At 40.5% G+C, this 22,686-nt stretch overlaps 1 protein-coding gene and 1 pseudogene across 1 annotated transcript; one reads left to right on the top strand and one right to left on the bottom strand.

The window, feature by feature from the left end:
* Positions 1-2,467: 2,467 nt before the first annotated feature.
* On the bottom strand, positions 2,468-6,391 carry LOC113036637 (uncharacterized; annotated as a pseudogene).
* A 2,095-nt stretch (positions 6,392-8,486) lies between these two features.
* LOC113036636 (extracellular calcium-sensing receptor-like) lies at positions 8,487-21,604 on the top strand. The gene is made up of 5 exons (XM_026193052.1): positions 8,487-8,495; positions 8,907-9,011; positions 10,105-10,332; positions 10,493-10,616; positions 20,700-21,604. Exons 1-5 carry the CDS (start codon positions 8,487-8,489, stop codon positions 21,602-21,604), a joined length of 1,371 nt encoding a protein of 456 aa, XP_026048837.1.
* Positions 21,605-22,686: the final 1,082 nt, after the last annotated feature.

Genomic DNA, 22,686 nt, shown 5'->3' with positions numbered 1-22,686 from the left:
AAATCTTTAAACACTTTCTTAAACCATACTTCAAAGACATTGTTAAGTCCATGACATGTTTTTAGAGTAGGGTTCAATGGTGTAAATTTTCCTTACCATTTCCTATTAACTTCAGACTGAATTAGTATCAGACTGATGACAGATCTTAATATCACATCTATGCATCACAGATGTGAAAGTGTAAGTGAATGGATGACTGTAACTTGTATAAAGTTCTAAGAGTATAAAAGTACTGTATAGGAAAAAGATTTTTTTAGTACATTATTTGTAGTGAATTGTTCTTTCCATTGTTCCATTCCTTTGTATACACTGTTAGACTTTTCATCGCCACTTTACGGTAACATACTGGCCTCACTGTGCTGTGTTACGGTAGCTTAATGCTCTGCAGGATGATACAGTTTTTTGCTGGTGTGGTATAATACTCTTGGACAAATTATGGTAACACGCCGTAGCCTTTTTTACGGTATCTCACTGGCAACAGTGACGCCAGTGAGATACCGTTATGTCATTATGTCGTAAATTACGTCAACAAAGTAACATCATACTGTGATTAAAAAATTGGTATACTACTGTTTATTCACGGTATGCCACTGTAAGCCCGCTGCAAGGTAATAAACTGCAATTTATTAACCAGTAACTTACCGTTATCACGCATCATCAGTACCAAAAATATTCATCTCTGCTAGAGGATACCGTGTCCCAACAGGCGGTCATTTACCGTTTAACAGGTCGTAATTTTACCGAAATTTCAGTTAACAGTAACATACTGTAAGAGACTGGAGGGTTCCAAAAAAAAATTGGATGGATGGATGGATGGATGGATGGATGGATGGATGGATGGATGGATAGATAGATAGATAGATAGATAGATAGATAGATAGATAGATAGATAGATACACACACACAAAATATAATTCATGTGCTTTACACCACTTTATTTATTATCACTGATTTTTCCCTGCTGAAATACACATTTCCAAAATCAAAAACTAAAAAGAACTGAAAACATTTTCATTGAGGAAGCACTTGTTTTTACTAAACCATGTAATACATTATTTTCTCAGATGGTTGTACAAACAATAACGATATTATGTCATATCCATATCATGGCAGACAACATATGCTCAAGTGTTGGGTTTTCTTAGTTATATTTTGTAGGGTTTTGAAGTGCCTTGGCATTCATTTTGTTGGCACCATACAAATAAAGTGAATTGTAATGAATATAATATCAAGCCCCACACTTCTGCCTTTATATACACTTTGTCCAAAATACTGGCTCACACCACCAAATCATTGCACAAAGCAGGGTCCACGACATGGATGAGCGTGTGTGGTGTGAAGGAACTTGACTGACCTGCACTGAACCCTGATCTTGCTTTGTGGACTGAGTTCATTGATTTGTAGGGTGAGCCAATACATGTGACAATTAAAGTGTAAGTAGCTGAAATAATTTTTAACAAACAGGTAAAAGAAGGGAAAAAAATCAAAACTGTTGCACTCAAAAAACCTATTGGACAGAGACAGCGTCTTGCAAGATGGCAAGAGAGCTTGTCTTCATTGTTGTTCGTCTTGTGTAAATGTCCAGAAAGCATGGGCCATGGATCATCTGTGGAGACACAGGTAACAACACATTGGTCACTTAAATTATACAAGAAATTCACTAAAAATGGCAACAGTTACCTAATTTGAAGTTCTCCACTCAAATTCAGTAAGCCGCTGGAGGAAAGTTGTGACATGAGGGTTAATGTAAACAACCTTTCGCTTCACAGTGGTCCCAGTCTTTCTGCTTGTCCCAACCTTGGAGGTACATTTTGTTCCCTCTTCAGGGTTTATCCTTACAAAAAACTTGCACACGCTGACTCCTGGTATTCCAGGTTGAATACATCAATGTCAGAGACTGACATTGCATCAGCAAAGGTGTTCTCTTTGTCCAGCTCAACAATTACACGCCCCTCTGCACTCACCATCCAGCAGGTGGCGGTCATTGAACTTTGTCCTTAAATGTATAGGGGCAACATGTTGTCATTATGCAACATAAAATAATTGTAATACTTCACTTCTTCACACTGTCTAGATAGTCATAAAGCAAATAGCTACGTACTGTTAATTATTAATGGCCTTATGTACATAAGTCCGTTTTAACATATTATAATTGTACATAATTGGGAATTATTCTGCACATTAAACACACCTAACAAACAGTCAGCCCAGTTAAATTACCAGAGATGAATCAACTCTATGGTTATTTTGGAGTTCATAGTTTGTGCTGCTGTTAAACTTTACAGTATTGACTTCAGTATTTCTGCTGTTGGTGTAGCTAGACTACTACGTTGATCAGTAATATGTATTGTGAAATTTGATATTGTTACTTTGCTGGATTCACTGAGACACTTGTCCAACAACCTTGGTTTATAAAGGAAATTACAGAAATTTGAGCTAACAAAACAGACACTGGATACCTGTGTCCACGAAAAGCTCCTGTGCCAAACAGAAATTCTAATATGGTCTAATCAGCTCTATTTCATAAATGACTTCTTACCAAGCATAATCAGCCTTGGGGTGATGGGCAGGTTGCTCTCTGCTTCAAGGGACATCCTGGTAGATGTTTCCTGCCAGAAAAAGGACCAAGACATTTTATGTAACAAATAAAAAAAATATAACAGGACAGCAAGCAACAGCATTAAACATACAGGGAGTGCAGAATTATTAGGCAAATGAGTATTTTGTCCACATCCTCTTCATGCATGTTGTCTTACTCCAAGCTGTATAGGCTCGAAAGCCTACTACCAATTAAGCATATTAGGTGATGTGCAACTCTGTAATGAGAAGGGGTGTGGTCTAATGACCTCAACACCCTATATCAGGTGTGTATAATTATTAGACAACTTCCATTCCTTTGGCAAAATGGGTCAAAAGAAGGACTTGACAGGCTCAGAAAAGTCAAAAATAGTGAGATATCTTGCAGAGGGATGCAGCAGTCTCAAAATTGCAAAGCTTCTGAAGCGTGATCATCGAACAATCAAGCGTTTCATTCAAAATAGTCAACAGGGTCGCAAGAAGCGTGTGGAAAAACCAAGGCGCAAAATAACTGCCCATGAACTGAGAAAAGTCAAGCATGCAGCTGCCAAGATGCCACTTGCCACCAGTTTGGCCATATTTCAGAGCTGCAACATCACTGGAGTGCCCAAAAGCACAAGGTGTGCAATACTCAGAGACATGGCCAAGGTAAGAAAGGCTGAAAGACGACCACTACTGCACAAGACACACAAGCTGAAACGTCAAGACTGGGCCAAGAAATATCTCAACACTGGTTTTTCTAAGGTTTTATGGACTGATGAAATGAGAGTGAGTCTTGATGGGCCAGATGGATTAGGCCCGTGGCTGGATTGGTAAAGCGCAGAGAGCTCCAGTCCGACTCAGACGCCAGCAAGGTGGAGGTGGAGTACTGGTTTGGGCTGGTATCATCAAAGATGAGCTTGTGGGGCCTTTTCGGGTTGAGGATGGAGTCAAGCTCAACTCCCAGTCCCACTGCCAGTTTCTGGAAGACACCTTCTTCAAGCAGTGGTACAGGAAGAAGTCTGCATCCTTCAAGAAAAACATGATTTTCATGCAGGACAATGCTCCATCACACGCGTCCAAGTACTCCACAGCGTGGCTGGCAAGAAAGGGTATAAAAGAAGAAAAACTAATGACATGGCCACCTTGTTCACCTGATCTGAACCCCATTGAGAACCTGTGGTCCATCATCAAATGTGAGATTTACAAGGAGGGAAAACAGTACACCTCTCTGAACAGTGTCTGGGAGGCTGTGGTTGCTGCTGCACGCAATGTTGATGGTGAACAGATCAAAACACTGACAGAATCCATGGATGGCAGGCTTTTGAGTGTCCTTGCAAAGAAAGGTGGCTATATTGGTCGCTGATTTTTTTGTTTTTGTTTTTGAATGTCAGAAATGTATATTTGTGAATGTGGAGATGTTATATTGGTGTCACTGGTAAAAATAAATAATTGAAATGGGTATATATTTGTTTTTTGTTAAGTTGCCTAATAATTATGCACAGTAATAGTCACCTGCACACACAGATATCCCCCTAAAATAGCTAAAACTAAAAACAAACTAAAAACTACTTCCAAAAACATTCAGCTTTGATATTAATGGGTTTTTTGGGTTCATTGAGAACATGGTTGCTGTTCAATAATAAAATTATTCCTCAAAAATACAACTTGCCTAATAATTCTGCACTCCCTGTAGAGCTGTATGAAAAAAGCTTACATTTGCTAAGACAAAGAGGGAGTCTTCATCTTCCTTGTAATACTTCATCATGAGAAGTATGGCTGCTGTGCCAACCTTGTTGTTGGTCAAAACTCCCTCACTTTCTATCTGCTGGATGAGTGTCCTTATACCAAGGTTCCATTTGAGCTTCTGGGTGGAGAAATAGTTAACAATCCTTCTGCCTTTGGTTACGAGGGCCTGACCTAAGCACTCACTGACATCGATGCCTGTGAGTTTGTAAAAGTGGTTCGAAAGACCTTTCCGAGTAAACAAGAATGGCCACTGCTCCTGAATTTCAGCTACTGAAAGTGAGGGACAACTGTTGATAAGCTGCCGCTGAGAAATATATGTGATGCACATGAAGTCATCCACATCAGGTCTCTCCACAGCTCCAGGTCCTTCTGAATTAAAAATTGTTAACAAGATGTGTTTCTTTTCCTCTAAAGAAGCTGGCGTTTCCCCCTGAGGAAGTTCAACTGGCTGCCAATTTATACACTATCTGCAAGGCATCTAACTTTTTTATGTGAGGTTGCATTACTGTTGGGACTGCAGTCTTCCTCATTCCTGGTTCTCTTTGTTTGACGAAGTCTATGTGTTGTATTATCTCGATTAACATGTTGAACTCTAGATTTGATGCTTCTTAGTAGTGAATAATATCCACAACCCAGTCTTTCTCCCTTTTCAGTAAAATCTGCAAATGTTTGAGGGTATCTGTTTATAATGATCTTAGCAACCTCTTCACAAGATGCACGTTTAGGGTTTCTGCAGTTAACTTGCATGGCCTCCACAACAATTTCTAACCATACTTCTGTCCTCTGGATGACCTCTGTCTCCTCTTGTGATTGCATGGGACAGTTGGAGTGGAAATCATTCCCAAGCTCCAGAGTAATGGTGTCATTCAAATTCTTTGGTCTGCCATCTAAAAAAAAGAGAGATGGTGTTAGATTCAGTGTCTACTTTTGTTACAGCTGCAAAGATCCTGAAAATCCTCTATGATGCTCTGTATAGTGCTGGTTGGCAAGAGCATTTTAGCCTGCATTTTTAAATGACACAAAGTCAACTGTCTTCTAATAGATTAACTGTGTCCTCTCCTTGTATTATGGCAAATCCTCCAATTTCTTGTTGCCTTGACTGCTGAACTGTCTACTTATGTTTTCGAGAAATATGGCTGGAAAATGATGTTCGGACACTGAAGTATTTAGAGCAACCTTCAAATGGACATAATACTTTCTCCCCCATCTTTGATATGAAATCTGAGAGGGGCACAAAGAGCTGTGAAGTTTTGCGCAGCATACCCACATCCAGGAACTTGACAGCCGAGGTCACCAGTGAACATATAAAACTCCTCCTTAGTGGTCTCCCTTCTTGTTCTGTGATTCCTAGGCATATGTGAATGAAGGCAGAAAATGTTCTGAAAGTGGCAGGGCAGTTCTCAGTTCCACAAGAAAGCCTATAGTTAGCTACATGTTTGTGGCTTTTAACATGCAAACTGAACAATATATATTTGCGTGCACTGATGCCACAAAATTTAGAAATACACATAGTTGCAAAAAGTTCAGTGACCAATTACCTTTCCTAAATGACATATGCAATGCAAAAAGTAAGAGTATTGTCAATAGGGACCAATTCCCAGTTTTTACATGATCAAAATTATTCACAAAAGGCTTCAATAAACAGAAAATGTGTGCCGACAAGAGAGCAGTGCACAAAAATGAAAAGATATTTGAGCTCGACTCTTTAATGGGTTTAACATGACTTAGTCAGCACCCCGCACCGTACAGGTAGTACAAGCACACCTGAAAACACTGACCAGCTAACAGCTTTAAGCATTTGGGCGCAACCTCGGTAGTTCACCGATTCACCTGTTGCAAACGTCCAAGTTTCTATCAAGTCTCATAAATCCATTGGCAACTATTACCTAACTAGTCTCTTGAGTCTCCACATTCATAGATATTGACATTTTTTCTTAGCATTTGACTGAAAATATCCTGGTAGGGTAGCTTGAAAGTCAAAACAAACAGTACTAAGAACGCATTTCTGACTTCTCTCGAATAAGAGAAAAAAACACTTACCTTCAGACTGATTAGCTGGTGTCAATCCAACTTTAATGTGTTCCATGTCAGTCCGTTTTAGGGAAAAAGTGTTATATGGTTTCATTTAATTTTGAGATACTCCCGCATGGACGAGCAATTTGGAGTCTAGCAGAGTTATCACGAATAGCATACGATCTTCAGATATAATCCAATCAACCTTGCATTTAACCCGATTGAACATCCAGTTAACTCTGATTACTTCTAAGTTGCACATGTTAACCATCTATTCATCAATAGTTGATGGTTATGTTGTTCTCCTGCTTTGCAGCTTTGTTTGAGTCTGAATTGCGACTTAAACGTGCAAAACTTGAGAAACAGATCAATATTTTCCTCTTGTTGTTATTTAATGGTGGTTGGCAACCAGCGAAAGGAGCATTAACCACCTCGAGCAATATTTTCTATCCCCATTGTTGTTTTGAAAGTGAATACCTGACGTGTGCGTCATACGTCACGTTGTACGTCAGGTGAAGGTGTGGTGTCGGCTATCGCACCTGTCGCATTACAAAGCTTCAAAAACGTAACAATCGCTTTAAAAACACAACCCAACGCGCTAAACATGAACAAACATAAACACCCGTGTTACATTATCACGTATATCCAGGACATCTCTTCTGAACCAAGACGAAGTGGTGCTACAAAGGAATTATTTGTTTAGGAGAGTGCATTTAATAGCAGTCTGGCCTGCCACAAAATGCACCGCTAAAAATACAGTTTCTGCTTGTCCCAGAATTTATTAATTTTGAGAGTGAAGTTGTAGGACTGATGCTGGTTAGTGGTGTAAGTTTCATGGATGTGACACCTTAACTTGAGTAAAAATGATGACCAGAGCATATTATTAGGTTAGTTCACTGTAGTTAGGCAGAGGTGTCTTAAAAAGTACCACCTTATACAAACCAAATGAAGGTCCAGTATAAGAAAGAATAAGAAGAGAACAAAGGAACACCCTGCTAAATGAAGTCATTTTTAAACATTACTCTAAATGTAGCCATTAGTTTTTGTTGCTGGCCATACAAAAAATAAGTATACTTCAATTATATTTCCCAAGTATACCTTACCTAGTACGTATACTAATAATGCTTCTTGGGATTATATTGGCCCCCGTTTTAGTACATAACAGTATTCTTGAAATTAACTTTTAGATGTACTTTTTGTTCACCATAAATGTACTAGCATAATGTCATAATGTCTACAAGAGTATAATTAAATATACTCGACTCTATCACAATACTAACCTTACAGTATTAATAATGTTTCACATTGTTTGAATAAACAAATACATTTATTAATATATGAGGTTCCATTCAGTTCAAGGAATTAAATTTTAGTGTGGCTGTAACTTACTCCTTCAGTTAAAAATTACGCTGTATATTGTAGTTTATATGTTATACTACTTTCACAGTGAATCGCATTTTATAGTAATACACTCTGAATGAGGATTTAAGTAATTACTCTTAGATCTACAGTAGAAAACAACAGAAATCCGGATGGTGTAATAGTAATCTCAGTAACATCACCAATTGTTACATTTGCTGTATTTTACAGCTGTTTCCATGGGTACGGTGAGTTACCGTAAAAATAATGTAATCTCATGGAATTTTCCCACAATTACATGCAAATTACAGTACTAAACTGCTAACATCCTTTAGAGTTTTTTACTGTTGATTTTGCAGTACTAAGCTATGGAAATTACTGCAAAGGCTAACAGTGTATCGTTATTTTCTGTATATGAACCAACATTAAATTGCAAATTTGGGCGAGTCCCTCCGTTTGCTGAACCTGTACATCAAATGGGAATGATCTGTCTCTATTCTATTTTTTCTTTTGCTGCACCAAAAGGTATAAATACCTTCATCTACATTGTGGTGCTTTAATGCTACTAAGAGTTTAGCTCAAGAAATGACATCGACACAGAGATTGCCAGAGCATGGATGGGCATTTCTGCATCTGTTGTTGGTGGCATCTCTCTCTCATGCTGAGGAGCCAGTGTGCAGGCAGCGAGGAGATCCTGAGAACCCACTGCTGTCTAAGAATGGGGATATTATATTGGGTGCTATCTTTTCTTTTCACACAAGCTGGAAAGACAGAAGAGATTCCTACATGAACCAACCTCTGCCACTACAATGTATCAGGTAAATGACACAATACAAATCAATTTACATTTAAGGAATCTGTTGGCTATCAAAAGAGGAGTAAAATGTATTTTGATTTTCTCAGTTATTTCATTTCCTTCCATTGAATGCTTTAATTTGAAATGCTTTTTTTTATATTTTGAGATTTATCCAGATTATTTATGTCTGCTTTAAGAAACACAATGCAATGCAAATTAATCATAATTGTCTCAATTAAGTTTAAATTTCAGAGATTTGCAGTTTGCCCAGGCTATGCTTTTTGCCATTGAGGAGATTAATAACAGTACAGACCTACTGTCAGGACTCTCTGTGGGTTATAAAATCTATGATAATTGTGGATCTGTTGCCAGAAGTGTAGGAGTTACATTAGCTTTGGCTAATGGTAATGAAAATGTGTCTGTACCATCCAAGACATCATGTACCAGACCTGCACATGTGCAGGCCATTATAGGAACAACATCTTCTTCTACAACCGTAGCAGTAGCTACTGTCATTGGACCTTTTTTTATTCCAGTGGTGGGTATTATATATATTTGCCTGGTGCATCTTATGTACAAGTACCGAGTAGAATTGTTCTTTTTGTAATTTTGCATTATATTTGAACGTTTTATTTTTAACAGTTTCATCTTTTTTCATTCTGTGTCTTTTTCATTTATATTTTTTTATTTTTAATTCTAGATTAGTCACTTTGCCACATGTGCTTGTCTCAGTGACAAAACCAAGTACCCATCCTTCCTCAGAACAATACCCAGTGACTACTACCAGAGCAGAGCCCTGGCCCATTTGGTCAAGTATTTTGGATGGACTTGGGTTGGAGCTATTAGAACTAATAATGATTATGGAAATAATGGCATGGCCACATTCACAGAAACTGCACAGCAGCTGGGCATCTGTCTGGAGTATTCTGTATCTTTTTTTAGGACAGATCCATATGTGAAAATACAAAAGATAATTGAAATTATAAAGGCTTCAACCTCCAAGGTGATTGTTGCATTCCTTGCCCGCGCAGATTTTAATGTGCTTCTACATGAGTTTTCATACCATAACTTATCTGGGTACCAGTGGGTAGGCAGTGAGTCTTGGATATTTGATTCACAAACAGCAGAAATGGATATGCATCACATACTGGATGGTGCCATTGGTGTTTCCATTCCCAAAGCACATGTCACTGGCCTGAGAGAGTTCATACTGAATAAGAAGCCAATTAATCCATCTAATAATGAATTGTTTACTGAGTTCTGGGAGACAACATTTAGTTGTAAATTCAAGGAGTTGAAGTCATCAGCAGACATTCAGAGAGAGTGTACTGGACATGAAGATATGACTGGAGTTCAAAATAACTTCATTGACATGTCTCTCATGCCTATCTTTAACAATGTCTACAAAGGAGTGTATGCAGTGGCCCATGCACTTCACAATATCCTCAGCTGTAATAAAACATGTAACAAAAATGTGCAGCTAGATCCATTTATGGTGAGCTTTTTGCTAATTTACATGACAGTGTTCACATTAAGATTTTTAATTAAAAATTGATTCTTGCATATTTTTCAGTCAGTAGGTGTGTAATATCTTTGTCATGCTATGAATTGAATTATGACATACTTCTTAGGTTCTGCAACACATACGAAAGATCCATTTCACAACTAAGGAAGGAGATGAAGTTTACTTTAATGAGAATGGAGATCCAGCAGCAAAGTATGACATTATAAACTGGCAGCCAAGAGAAAACGGCGTTGTGGAGTTTGTCATAGTTGGTCTTTATGATATATCATTAACTACAGAGAAACAGCTAAAACTGCAAAACAAGTCTTTAATTTGGGCAAGAAACTCAAAGCAGGTAAGCTATCATACAATTCCTTTTTTATTGTATGTATATGTACTTAAATTGTTTATTTTGCTTTTAATGCTTCAAAATTAAGAAATCGTTTGACATAGAACACCATAGACACAATTTTTTCTCAGTGTCTATACACGGTTAAATGTTCTTGATCATTCAGGTGCCTGTGTCAGTTTGCAATGAGAAATGTCCCCCAGGAACACACAAGGTACTCCAGAAAGGAAGGCCTGTTTGCTGCTATGACTGTATAAGATGTGCAGAGGGAGAAATCAGCAACGTTACAGGTGCGGTGATATTTCATTCTAACTTTGGTGCATTACAAAGCAAAGTTATGTATGTAGGAACGCCATACGAGAACTATTTAAGCATTTTGATGAATGTTTTTATGCAGAGATAATCTCCATCTAGATTGCCTGATTGAAATATTTAAAAATATTTAACACATTGCCACAGAATAGTATATATGTTTGCATTTGTTATTACAGCTCACTTATAAAGTGATAACCACTTAATATCGAAGTAATATCATGGTAGCATAATATAATAATAAAATGCTGACATTTATGTAAATGGATAGTAAGTCCCAAAATCTAGGGGTAATAATGTGGAACTACAGCTTGGTAAAAAAGTGGAAATAGTAGGGTAACAAGGCAGAAACAAGAATGTAATAATATGGTACTTTCTAATTTATTAGCACTCAATTACTGTTTGAGTGTTTGTGTAATAATCAGGAAACAGAGCTGCAAAATGCAAAACTGCCTGTTTCTATCTAATAACATATTAATAATCACACTTAAAGAATAGTAATGACTACCAGGAAACACCTTTTGCGTTTTTCAATTCAATTCAATGCCAAATCAAAACAATAGTAATCTCAAGCCACTTTACATTATAAGGTAGGCCCTAGAACAATGCATACAGAGAAAAACCCCAACAATCACATGGCCCCCTATGAACAAGCACTTTGGTGACAGTGGGAAGGAAAACCACCTTTTTAACAGGAAGAAACCTCTGGAAGAACCAGGCTCAGGGAGGGGCGGTTGGGGTGAGAGAAGGAAGACAGGATAAAAGATAAGCTGTGGAGAAGAGCCTGAGATTAATAACAAGTATGATTCAATGTAGAGAGGTCTATTAACACATAGGGAGTGAGAAAGGTAACTGAAGAAGAACTACTCAATGCATCATTGGAATCCCCAAGCAGCCTACACCTATTTCAGCATAGGTAAGGGAGGACTCAAGGTCACGAGATGCAGCCCTAACTATATGCAAAAAGGAAAGTTTTAAGCCTAATCTTAAGAGTAGAGATAGTGTCTGTCTCCTGAATCCAAACTGGAAGCTGGTTCTATAGAAGGTGGTTTCAGGGGCCTGAAAACTGAATACTCTCCCTCCCATTCTATTTTTAATTATCCATCCATCCATCTTCATCCGCTTTATCCGAGGCCGGGTCGCGGGGGCAGCAGCCTAAGCAGAGAGGCCCAGACCTCCCTCTCCCCAGCCACCTCCTCCAGCTTATCCGGGGGAACACCAAGGCGTTCCCAGGCCAGCCAAGAGATATAATCTCTCCAGCGTGTCCTGGGTCTGTCCTGGGGCCTCCTCCCGGTGGGACATGCCCGGAACACCTCACCTAGGAGGCGCCCATGAGGCATCCTTGTCAGATGCCCGAACCACCTCAGCTGGCTCCTTTCGATGTTGAGCAGCAGCGGCTCTACTCTGAGCCCCTCCCGGATGGCCGAACTTCTCACCCTATCTCTAAGGGAGAGGCCAGCCACCCTTCGGAGGAAGCTCATTTCTGCCGCTTGTATCCGCGATCTCGTTCTTTCGGTCACTACCCACAGCTCGTGGCCATAGGTGAGGGTAGGGACGTAGATCGACCGGTAAATTGAGAGCTTCGCTTTTACACTCAGCTCCCTCTTCACCACGACGGACCGGTGCAACGTCCGCATTACTGCAGCTGCAGCCCCAATCCGTCTGTCGATCTCCGGCTCCCTTCTCCCATCACTCGCGAACAAGACCCCGAGATACTTGAACTCCTCCACTTGGGGCAGGAACTCATCCCCGATCCTTTTCCGGCTGAGAACCATGGCCTCAGATTTGGACGTGCTGATCCTCATTATTGCTGCTTCACACTCGGCTGCGAACCGTTCCAGTGCGAGCTGGAGGCCCCCACCCAATGAAGCCAACAGAACCACATCATCCGCAAAAAGCAGAGATGAGATTCTGAGGCCACCAAAGTGAAAGCCCTCCGCCACTTGGCTGCGCCTAGAAATCCCGTCCATAAAAATTATGAACAGAACCGGTGACAAAGGGCAGCCCTGGCGGAGCCCATCACCCACCGGGAACGAGTCCGACTTATTGCCGGCAATGCGATCCAAGCTCTTGCAACGGTTGTATATGGATCGAATGGCCCGTAGCAATGGGCCAGACACCCCATACTCCCGCAACACCTTCCACAGGACACCCCAAGGGACACAGTCGAATGCCTTCTCCAAGTCCACAAAACACATGTAGACTGGTTGGGCAAACTCCCATGCACCCTCAAGTATCCTTGAGAGGATAAAGAGCTGGTCCAGTGTTCCGCGACCAGGACGAAAACCGCATTGTTCCTCCTGTATCTGAGGTTCGACTAGCGGACGAACTCTCCTTTCCAGCACCCTGGCATAGACTTTCCCAGGGAGGCTGAGGAGTGTGATCCCCCTGTAGTTGGAACACACCCTCCGGTCTCCCTTCTTAAAGATGTGGACCACCACCCCGGTCTGCCAGTCCAGGGGTACTGCCCCTGATCTTCACGCAACATTGTAGAGGCATGTCAACCGGGACAGCCCTACAACGTCCAGAGCCTTCAGGAACTCGGGGCGGACCTCATCAACACCAGGGGCTCTGCCACCAAGGAGTTGTTTAACTGCCTCAGTGACCTCGCCCCCGGAAATTGGCGAGTCATTCCCCTCATCCCCAGACTCTGCTTCCTCCTCAGAAGACATGTCAGTGGGATTAAGGAGGTCCTCAAAGTATTCCTTCCACCGCCTAACAATTTTCTCAGTCGACGTCAGCAGCACTCCGCCAGCACTATACACAGTGTAGGTAGAGCACCACTTTCCCCTCCCGAGACGCCTGACGGTTTGCCAGAATCTCTTCGAGGCAGTCCAAAAGTCTTTTTCCATGGCCTCTCCGAACTCCCCCCACACCCGAGTTTTTGCTTCAGCCACTGCCCAAGCCACATTCCGCTTGGCCTGTCGATACCTGTCGGCTGCCTCCAGAGTCCCACAGGCTAACCAAGCCCGATAGGACTCCTTCTTCAGCCTGGTGGCTCCCTTCACCTCTGGTGTCCACCATTTGGTTTGGGGATTACACCACGGTAGGCACTAACCACCTTGCGGCCGCAGCTCAATGCAGCAGCTTCGGCAATGGGGACGCTGAACATGGTCCATTTGGACTCAATGTCCCCAGTCTCCCTCGGAATGCTGTTGAAGCTCTGCCGGAGATCTCGCAGACTGGGGCCTCTGCTAGACGTTCCCAGCACACCCTCACTACGCGTTTAGGTGCACCGGGTCTGTCCAGCGTCCTCCCCCGCCACCTGATCCAACTCACCACCAGGTGGTGATCAGTTGACAGCTCAGCCCCTCTCTTTACCCAAGTGTCCAGAACATATGGTCACAGGTGTGGTGATACGATTACAAAATCGATCATCAACCTACGGCCTAGAGCGTCCTGGTGCCACGTGCACTTATGGACACTCTTATGTTCGAACCAGGTGTTCGTTATGGCCAAACTGTGATTTGCACAGAAATCCAATAACAGAGCACCGCTCGGGTTCAGATCAGGGAGGCCGTTCCTCCCAATCACACCCCTCCAGGTCTCGCTGTCGTTACTCACATGAGCATTGAAGTCTCCCAGCAGGACAACAGCACTCTCCCCCCCCCCCCCCCCCCCCCAGGGACTCTAAGAATGCTGGGTACTCTGAACTGCCACTCGGCGCATAAGCGGTCAGGACCCGTTCCCCGACACAGGGGAACGGGTTACAGGCGCAGGGAACAAACCCTCTCATCCACCGGGAAAAACCCCAACATACCGGCAGCAAGCCAAGGGGATATTAAATTGGAATTAATTAATTAAATAAAGATATGACACATGTAATTAATTAATTATTGACACATTTAATTAATTATTTATGTATTTCACATTTTAATTAATTATTGACACATGTAATTAATTAATTATTGACACATTTAATTAATTATTTATGTATTTCACATTTTAATTAATTATTGACACATTTAATTAATTATTGACACATTTAATTAATTATTTAATGATATATTTATTTATTTCATTTTGGCAGTCCTGGCGCCTGGCTCTCATCATGAAAAAATTTTATCTGTCAGCCTCACCCATCAAACTCAGGGGGCGGGGTTAACGCTGATCGAGTCAAAACCATTGCTTTGGCCTGGTGGCCATTGTTTCTAGCACACAACAACCGGCACGTGGAAGCTAACAGAACTGAACTTTGAAAAACCCTGTTTGTGTGTCACCAAATACCGTTTTAATATTTTTTTAGCCGAGAATGTAGTGGTTTAATCTTCATGTGTCTGGTCGGTTTGTCAAGATACAGCCTCTTTGCAAAAGTGCTTCGATGATGTCGGAGATGTCTGCCCAGTCTTACGGCAAAGCGTGGGATAGACCCGCTCGCCTCGCAAGCAATCCCACCGACAAAGCGCAGGCCCCGGTACACAGCTGTAGTAACCCCCGCTGACTTCTTTTACTGAGGTTATATTTATCGGTGTTTTATTTCCTGAAGTTCTTATGTGTCCTACGTGTTTCAGTCGCCAATTCTGAATTATAACTAACATTAAAAAAATGTTTAAGGAGGAGAGAGAGCAAATAAATCTGTTTAACATCTGATCTTTGGGTTTTTGTTCAGTAATCAGCGTGACCTGTGTATAAACGCATAAAAGAGATAACGTTGGTGTTTCTGTCATGTAGTAACTGCTGGCTTTAACTGTACAAAGGTTGTTCGACGCTATGAAACACATACAGACTTCATGATGTTCGGCTAATATTTTTATTGTGACGGAGCGAGGTCAGCATATCCACGATATCCTCAGCTCCATGAGTTAACACAAAGTTTCCCAGCTGACTATCTAACTGCCAACTATTCCAGAGACGTGAAAATATACAGCATAAAGAAAAGTGCAAGAGACTCAGCAGCAGATTAGAATAACAGTTATAGATTTAATAAATCACCAAATGAATCCAAGAAACGAGCAAACCTGTTCCGACAATTTGAGTTTGTATTCCCTCAGCTGCAGACTCGCTGCTGTTTAAATGTTTGAAAAGGAAGATTAGATATAAACAAATGTGAGGCAAGCACGTATAGTGGCTGTGTCCTGTTTTAAGATCATACATGTAAAATTGTTGTCTGACCTCCGTCGATCCAGCCGCTCAGAGTCCGTGGTTACCATGGTTACTGCATAAGCAGCTATAATGTTAACAGCTGGCACTGAGAAAACCTACCGGCAGCATGGGTGTTTATGTTTTTCATTGCAAAAGAACTGTCTGAATGGTTAACTGAAGTTAACTTGGATAAATTATAGTTAAGGAGTATCACAGATAACGCCTACGTCAGCTGTGTGACTGTTCACCACTACACTGAAATCAGCAGGCTATTACTGAAATACACGTGCTATATCATAAACTATGATATAAATAGGGAGGTCCTATTAACATGTTTAGTTTTAAAGGACACCTTCCTGCCTTTAGTCTCCTTCATGAGCAGTATTAGTTTTCTTCTAACATCCAGAAGTCTGCACGATGTGTTTCATAGTTTGTAACAAGCCTTTGACAGGTAAACATAACATGACCGAAAAAGCCAAAAAAAAAAAAAAAAAGAGAGAGAGAGTGTTGACATAAGAAGAGAAAATGCTCTCAATAATGGGGACAGGCAAATGGTTTATTTATGTTTGATGTGTTTTTATTACTCCCTAAATATCGTCGGTGAAGTTCGCCATGCACATCAGATTTTCCTGCGCATTTTTATATCTCTGCCAACAGAGAGAGAAAAAAAATCACATTCTAACAGACAGCTGGTGCTTAGAATACAGTTGAATAACTATTAAAAATCAGATGATATTTAGATGATAGTTCAGTCTAACACATGTGCCAGTGAACCATTAAACGTCTGTGAAACTATGCAGTTATGAAACATAACTCTAACCCCAGCCAAACCGATTTGCTCAGTTGTAAATAAAACAGCGAAGTAAACGTGACCCGACAGACAGAACCTGAGTGAATGAAGTCCAGCGTTTAACCACTGAGAGCTAAAACTCAGCTGAGGTTTCAAAGCTGTGTGATTGGACATCAGCCGCTGATAAAGCTGGCTCGCCTATAAAGTGCTCTGTAAGGAAAAATGTCTGTGAAGGTTCTCAGTCATCCAGGTCATCGTAGTCAAAGGAGCTTGCAAAGAAAAGCGTCTGGACTTCTTTAAGTTGCTTGAAGACGTTTCACCTCTCATCCGAGAAGCTTCTTCAGTTCTAAGGTCAAATGGTGTAGAGTCCCAGATATAAACCTAGTGGGAGAAACCCCCCACAGAGGGACAAAAGGACCCCCTGATGATCCTCTAATCGCCTGAGCCAAGGTGTGTAACTGGGTGTGGGTCCCAATCAGCCAGAGTTTCGGGTGTGTTCATTGTGAAACCTGGCCCCACCTTATCATGCGAATTCCTGAGGGCAGATGGCCCAGGATGTGAGTGGGCGTTAAGGCGTCTGGGAAGGGAACTCAAAACTAGATTATAGATGGCAGAGAGTTGGTGTCGTAAACCCCCGCCTCTGTTCAAAGATGGTCGCTCACAGTGGACATAGATGGCTTCTTTCACTCCTCTTTCAAACCATCTGTCCTCCCTGTCCAAAATGTGAACATTGGCATCCTCGAAAGAGTGTCCTTTATCCTTAAGATGCAGATGGACTGCTGAGTCTTGTCCTGTGGAGGTGGCTCTTCTGTGTTGTGCCATGCGCTTGTGAAGTGGCTGTTTGGTCTCTCCAATGTAGAGGTCTGAGCATTCCTCGCTGCACTGTACAGCATACACCACATTGTTAAGTTTGTGTTTTGGCGTTTTGTCTTTCGGGTGAACCAGTTTTTGTCTGAGCGTGTTGCTGGGTCTGAAATATACTGGGATGTCATGCTTGGAGAAAACTCTCCTGAGTTTCTCTGATACACCGGCTACATAGGGGATGACAATGTTGTTGCGTCTGTCCTTCTTATCCTCCCTCGCTGGTGTCTGGTCTTCTTTTCTGTGCCTCTTTGCTGACTTTAAGAACGCCCATTTAGGATAGCCGCACGTTTTGAGTGCTTCCTTTACATGTGTGTGTTCCTTCTTTTTTCCTTCAGGCTTAGAGGGAACATGTTCTGCCCGGTGGTGTAGGGTCCTAATTACTCCAAGTTTGTGTTCCAAAGGGTGATGGGAGTCAAAGAGGAGGTACTGGTCCGTGTGTGTGGGCTTCCGGTAAACTTCGATGTTGAGTTTGCCGTTCTCTTCAATGTGCACAGCACAGTCCAGGAAAGGCAAACAATTGCCCTTTGTGTCTTCCCTGGTGAACTTGATGTTTTTATCCACAACGTTAATGTGCGCAGTGAAGGATTCCACTTCTTGTGTCTTGATTTTGACCCAGGTGTCGTCCACGTATCTGTACCAGTGGCTGGGTACTCTTCCTTAGCAGCAGGTGTTAAACAGCTGACAGGTGAGGAGGGGGATGCATGCAGGTAAACTGAGGGTCTGTTGAGCTGATCGCTGGTTTCGTGAGAAAAATGTCAGCTCGTTCTTTATGTTACAGAAGCACAGAGACACAAGACCAGGCGGAAAGAGACAATCGTTCGGTGAAAATGAGAATCTGCGAATGCAACATGTGGAACACGGAGAGTGGAATATGTAAACAAACCGGTTAACGTAACCCCCTGGGTGCACTCTGCATGCTAATTGTTAGCAGAGCTAGTAAAATCTCTGAAAACATCTGAGCACTTTTGCAAACATGTTCTATGTTGACAACCTGACCAGACGTATGGCGCGACATTCGCGGCTAAAACACTGTTAAAAGTGTAGCTGGTGACAGAAAAACGGGGTATTTTAAAACTACTCCACCACCATTGCTGCCTGTGATTTGATCTGCATTCTGGGATACCTGGCTGCCCCAAGTCTACACAAGCAATCGATTATTTAAGATCGACCTGTTTTGACTTACTTTGCACGGCAACCAATCAAATGTTAGAGAAGCTGCATGGGCAGCGTTAACCCCGCCCCCTGAGTTTGATGGGTGAGGCTGACAGATAAAATTATTTCATGATGAGAGCCAGGCACCAGGACTGCCAAAATGAAATAAATAAATATATCATTAAATAATTAATTAAATGTGTCAATAATTAATTAAAATGCGAAATACATAAATAATTAATTAAATGTGTCAATAATTAATTAATTAAATGTGTCAATAATTAATTAAAATGTGAAATACATAAATAATTAATTAAATGTGTCAATAATTAATTAATTACATGTGTCATAACTATTTATTTAATTAATTAATTCCAATTCTAATTAATTATTGACACATTTAATTAATTATTTAATGGTGTATTTAATTAATTCATTATGGCAGTCCTGGCGTTCCATAAGCTTGAAGGCCTACATAGCAAATTATTAGAGATAGGTTGATCATATTTAAGATTGACACATTAATTAATAGCAGGACTTCTTTGTGCAGTCTTGTATGAATGCAGTCAGGAAGACATGTTGATGGTTTGGAGGAATTAATTACTGAAGTTAACTAAGAAAGATCAATTGAAGAAAAAGATTCTAAAGACTTTCTAATATGTTATTAAACAGAAAGGCAGTTTTGCATTTTGTATTTCTGTTTCTGCTTATTACACAGAAACTACCACCAGTAATTGAGTGGTATTACTTACAAATGCCGAGCTGTAATAAAAAGTGCTGCCATAGAAAACTATGTATTATTAGAAAGAGAGAGACATGTTTGATCTTGTAACACAGAGGTTCCCAAAGTGGGGGACATGCCTAAGAAATACCGCAGTGTCATTGCGGTATGAATTTTTTAAAAAAAGAACGCTTGGACACTGCTAGCATAATGGACAGGTTTTTGACAGGGCTCCCACAGAAACGCAAAGCAGAAGATGAAGCATCGCAAAATATGCTTCCAAACCAACTTCCCAACCCAAAGACTAGAAAATATGATGAAGCATATCTTACCTTTGGCTTCACCTGCACAAGTGCGAAGGTAGGTCTCCCTGACAGAATTTGTTTCCCATGCGTCGGGAGCATGCGCTGGGCTTTCCAAATCAAGGACAAACAGTATCCCACAGTTGTTTATGTTTTTAAAACCATTTTGCATAGAGGCATTTTTTGAAAAATGTATTGATAGCTATGTTGAATATTATTACACAGGAAGAAAAACAACTACACGTAAAATAATTACATTCTGACGCCTCTGCCTTTCTAAATGGAGGGACAGTAACTGTGTGTGTATATGTAAGCATGTAACAACTGCAGATAGTAAGATTAACAGTATTTTGTCTCTATTCGCCATTGTAGAAATTCATCTCATGTAAACAAGAACATGGCGCACAGCGTGATGTCAAAAAAGGCAAATACCTTTGATGTTGCGTGAAAACTGAGTTTTTGAAAATCTCCAACCTGACAGGAGTTTTTAAAAATCTCAGTTTGCGGTGATCCGAAACGCCGTTTACCTGTGGACAAAAGCTCCATGCATAAATGCATAAAAAACCTGCTTTTTCAAAAATATCCGTGTATGTGTGGACGTAGCGTAAAAGAGTTAAAAGTTCATTTTATTGCTACCTATAATTTATTGCACTTTAATGTACTTGTTTGTCTACTAAATGTTTGAGGTGTGAAATAAACTGCAATTGAGTTTGAAAACAAAAAATATGGGTGTGTGTGGTTAGAGGATCTACTTGTGCTGGGGGATGGGGTTTAGGTGGGGGGGGGCAAAATTTTCTTGTAAAACAAAGGGGGGTGCCTAGCAAAAAAAACTTTGGGAACCACTGTTGTAACAGGATGTATTATGTAAAATTGTGTATCTTTCTGCCTTTGTGCTTGCTACTAAATATTTAGAATTATTTGCACATTGCTTCTAAAATGCAAAGGACAAGTATACCACATTCATAAACTCTGATGAATGCTCTAGAAGTTATATCTTTAAATCGTCATTTGATCACAAAACAGTGTGGCAGCCATTCAATAATAATGTTGTTTATGCACTTCTAATTCAACACCAGTAGAATAAATCATAGCAGAGGCATAAAAAATTGTATTCATTAAGTGTAACATCTGCTTCAATATTAATTTCCAGATTCTATCACCTGTGTGAGATGTCTACCTGAGTTTTGGTCAAATGGAAGAAGAGATGCCTGTATAAAGAAGGAAGCAGTGTTTCTGTCATATGAAGAAATTATGGGAGCACTGCTCACTGTAGCATCTTTATTTGGGGCATGCATGACAATTATTGTGATACTCATTTTCTTCAAGTATAGGAAAACTCCTATTGTCAGGGCAAACAACTCTGAACTGAGCTTCCTGCTGCTCTTCTCCTTAATTCTGTGCTTCCTGTGTTCTCTGACCTTCATTGGTCAGCCCTCTGATTGGTCCTGTATGCTCCGACATGTAGCATTTGGCATCACCTTTGTCCTCTGTATCTCTTGTCTTCTGGGAAAAACAATAGTTGTTTTAATGGCCTTCAGAGCTACACGTCCAGGTAGTAATGTTAAAAAATGGTTTGGGCAGACACAGCAGAGACTCTGTGTTACAGCATTCACTCTTATACAAGTTAATATTTGTATCATCTGGTTAACAACTTCTCCTCCTTTTCCGTTTAAGAATTTTAAGGAAATCAAAGATAAAATCACTTTAGAGTGTGCCCTCGGCTCAGCTGTAGGCTTTTGGGCTGTTCTTGGTTATATAGGACTTCTGGCTATTTTATGTTTTATTTTTGCATTTTTAGCTCGAAAACTACCCGATAATTTCAATGAGGCCAAGTTTATCACTTTCAGCATGCTGATATTCTGTGCAGTGTGGATTACATTTATCCCAGCATATGTTAGCTCTCCTGGGAAGTTCAGTGTTGCTGTAGAAATATTTGCTATACTTGCTTCCAGTTTTGGACTGCTAATTTGCATCTTCATACCCAAATGTTATATCATCTTACTGAAACCAGAAAATAATACAAAAAAACATATTATGGGGAAGAAGGCACCATAGTCACTTTCAAAACTGAATGCAATAAAATGGAATTTTAATGTTATTATTATTTTTACATAATTGGGTCATCATCCTTTCAGAATATAAATAAGCTGCCAGCAGGATATAGTCCATTGATACTGGCTTTGTAGAAACTGCTTCTTCTTTCTGATGCATTTTCATTACTTACTTTGTAATTTACTCAAACAAAAAAAAAAAACATACCAAGTGACTGATAGCTAAAGGTTATTGAGTCATTCACACATTCATCATGACGTGCTTTTATTTTGTTCTGTCAAACTCTGGAAATTTGTTATTTGAATGACATGCCACTGCAGATAAAATTAGTAAGAGTATGTATTATTCTGTAACCTGTTCATTCTCCATATCAAGAGGCCTCCAACCACTGTTGAATTTTAGTGTGCAGCACAGTCTTGATTACAGTAGTTGCTTTGCTTTGTCCATGTATGCGTTTTATGCATGATTCTCAAAGAGCAGCTACACATAGATACATGGCTAATGAAATCAGAAAAGTTTAACTTTTTTTCTCTTAATTTAATGATAATAGCAATAACAGTTAAGCTCTTCCTTGATATAAGATCAGAACAAAATACAGTCCCAAACGCATAGAAATAGCTGCGTTTTCAAAAATACCCATGTAGGTGTGGACACAGCGTAAAAGAGTTAGTAGTTTATTTTATTACTGTAATTTATTGCAGATTACTTGTACAGTGGAACCCCAACTTACGAATACCCCATTTAGCGAAAAATTCAAGTTACGAAGGCACTTAACGGCAATATTTCTGCCCGTGTTACGGCAAAATGCCCGCGTAACGAAATCCGCTGGCTCTGATTGGCTGAGCCCAGAATGCCTGCAGTTAGCAATTAGCCTATAGCCTATCGTTCACTCAAAAGGCGCAATGGGTGCTTCGACTTATGAAAATTTTCGACTTACGAAAGACCCTCAGGAACGAATTAATTTCGTAAGTCAGGGTTCCACTGTATAATATATGGTACTCTATACGATGAGATATTAGAGTAAATACAAAAACAGTAAATATACAAAAAAATTCTGCTGGTGTAAAATGTCTAAAAAACCTCTA

This window comes from Astatotilapia calliptera, chromosome 14 (genome assembly GCF_900246225.1).
Source record: "Astatotilapia calliptera chromosome 14, fAstCal1.2, whole genome shotgun sequence".
NCBI classification, from domain to species: domain Eukaryota; kingdom Metazoa; phylum Chordata; class Actinopteri; order Cichliformes; family Cichlidae; genus Astatotilapia; species Astatotilapia calliptera.
Note: the sequence above shows the minus strand (reverse complement) of the source record. Positions and strands in the feature narration are given on the sequence as shown.

Coding starts and splice junctions, on each gene's coding strand:
- LOC113036636 (XM_026193052.1), top strand. Junction 9,012..10,104: donor GACCTTTTTTTATTCCAGTG/GTGGGTATTATA, acceptor CATACTTCTTAG/GTTCTGCAACACATACGAAA. Junction 10,333..10,492: donor GGGCAAGAAACTCAAAGCAG/GTAAGCTATCAT, acceptor TTGATCATTCAG/GTGCCTGTGTCAGTTTGCAA.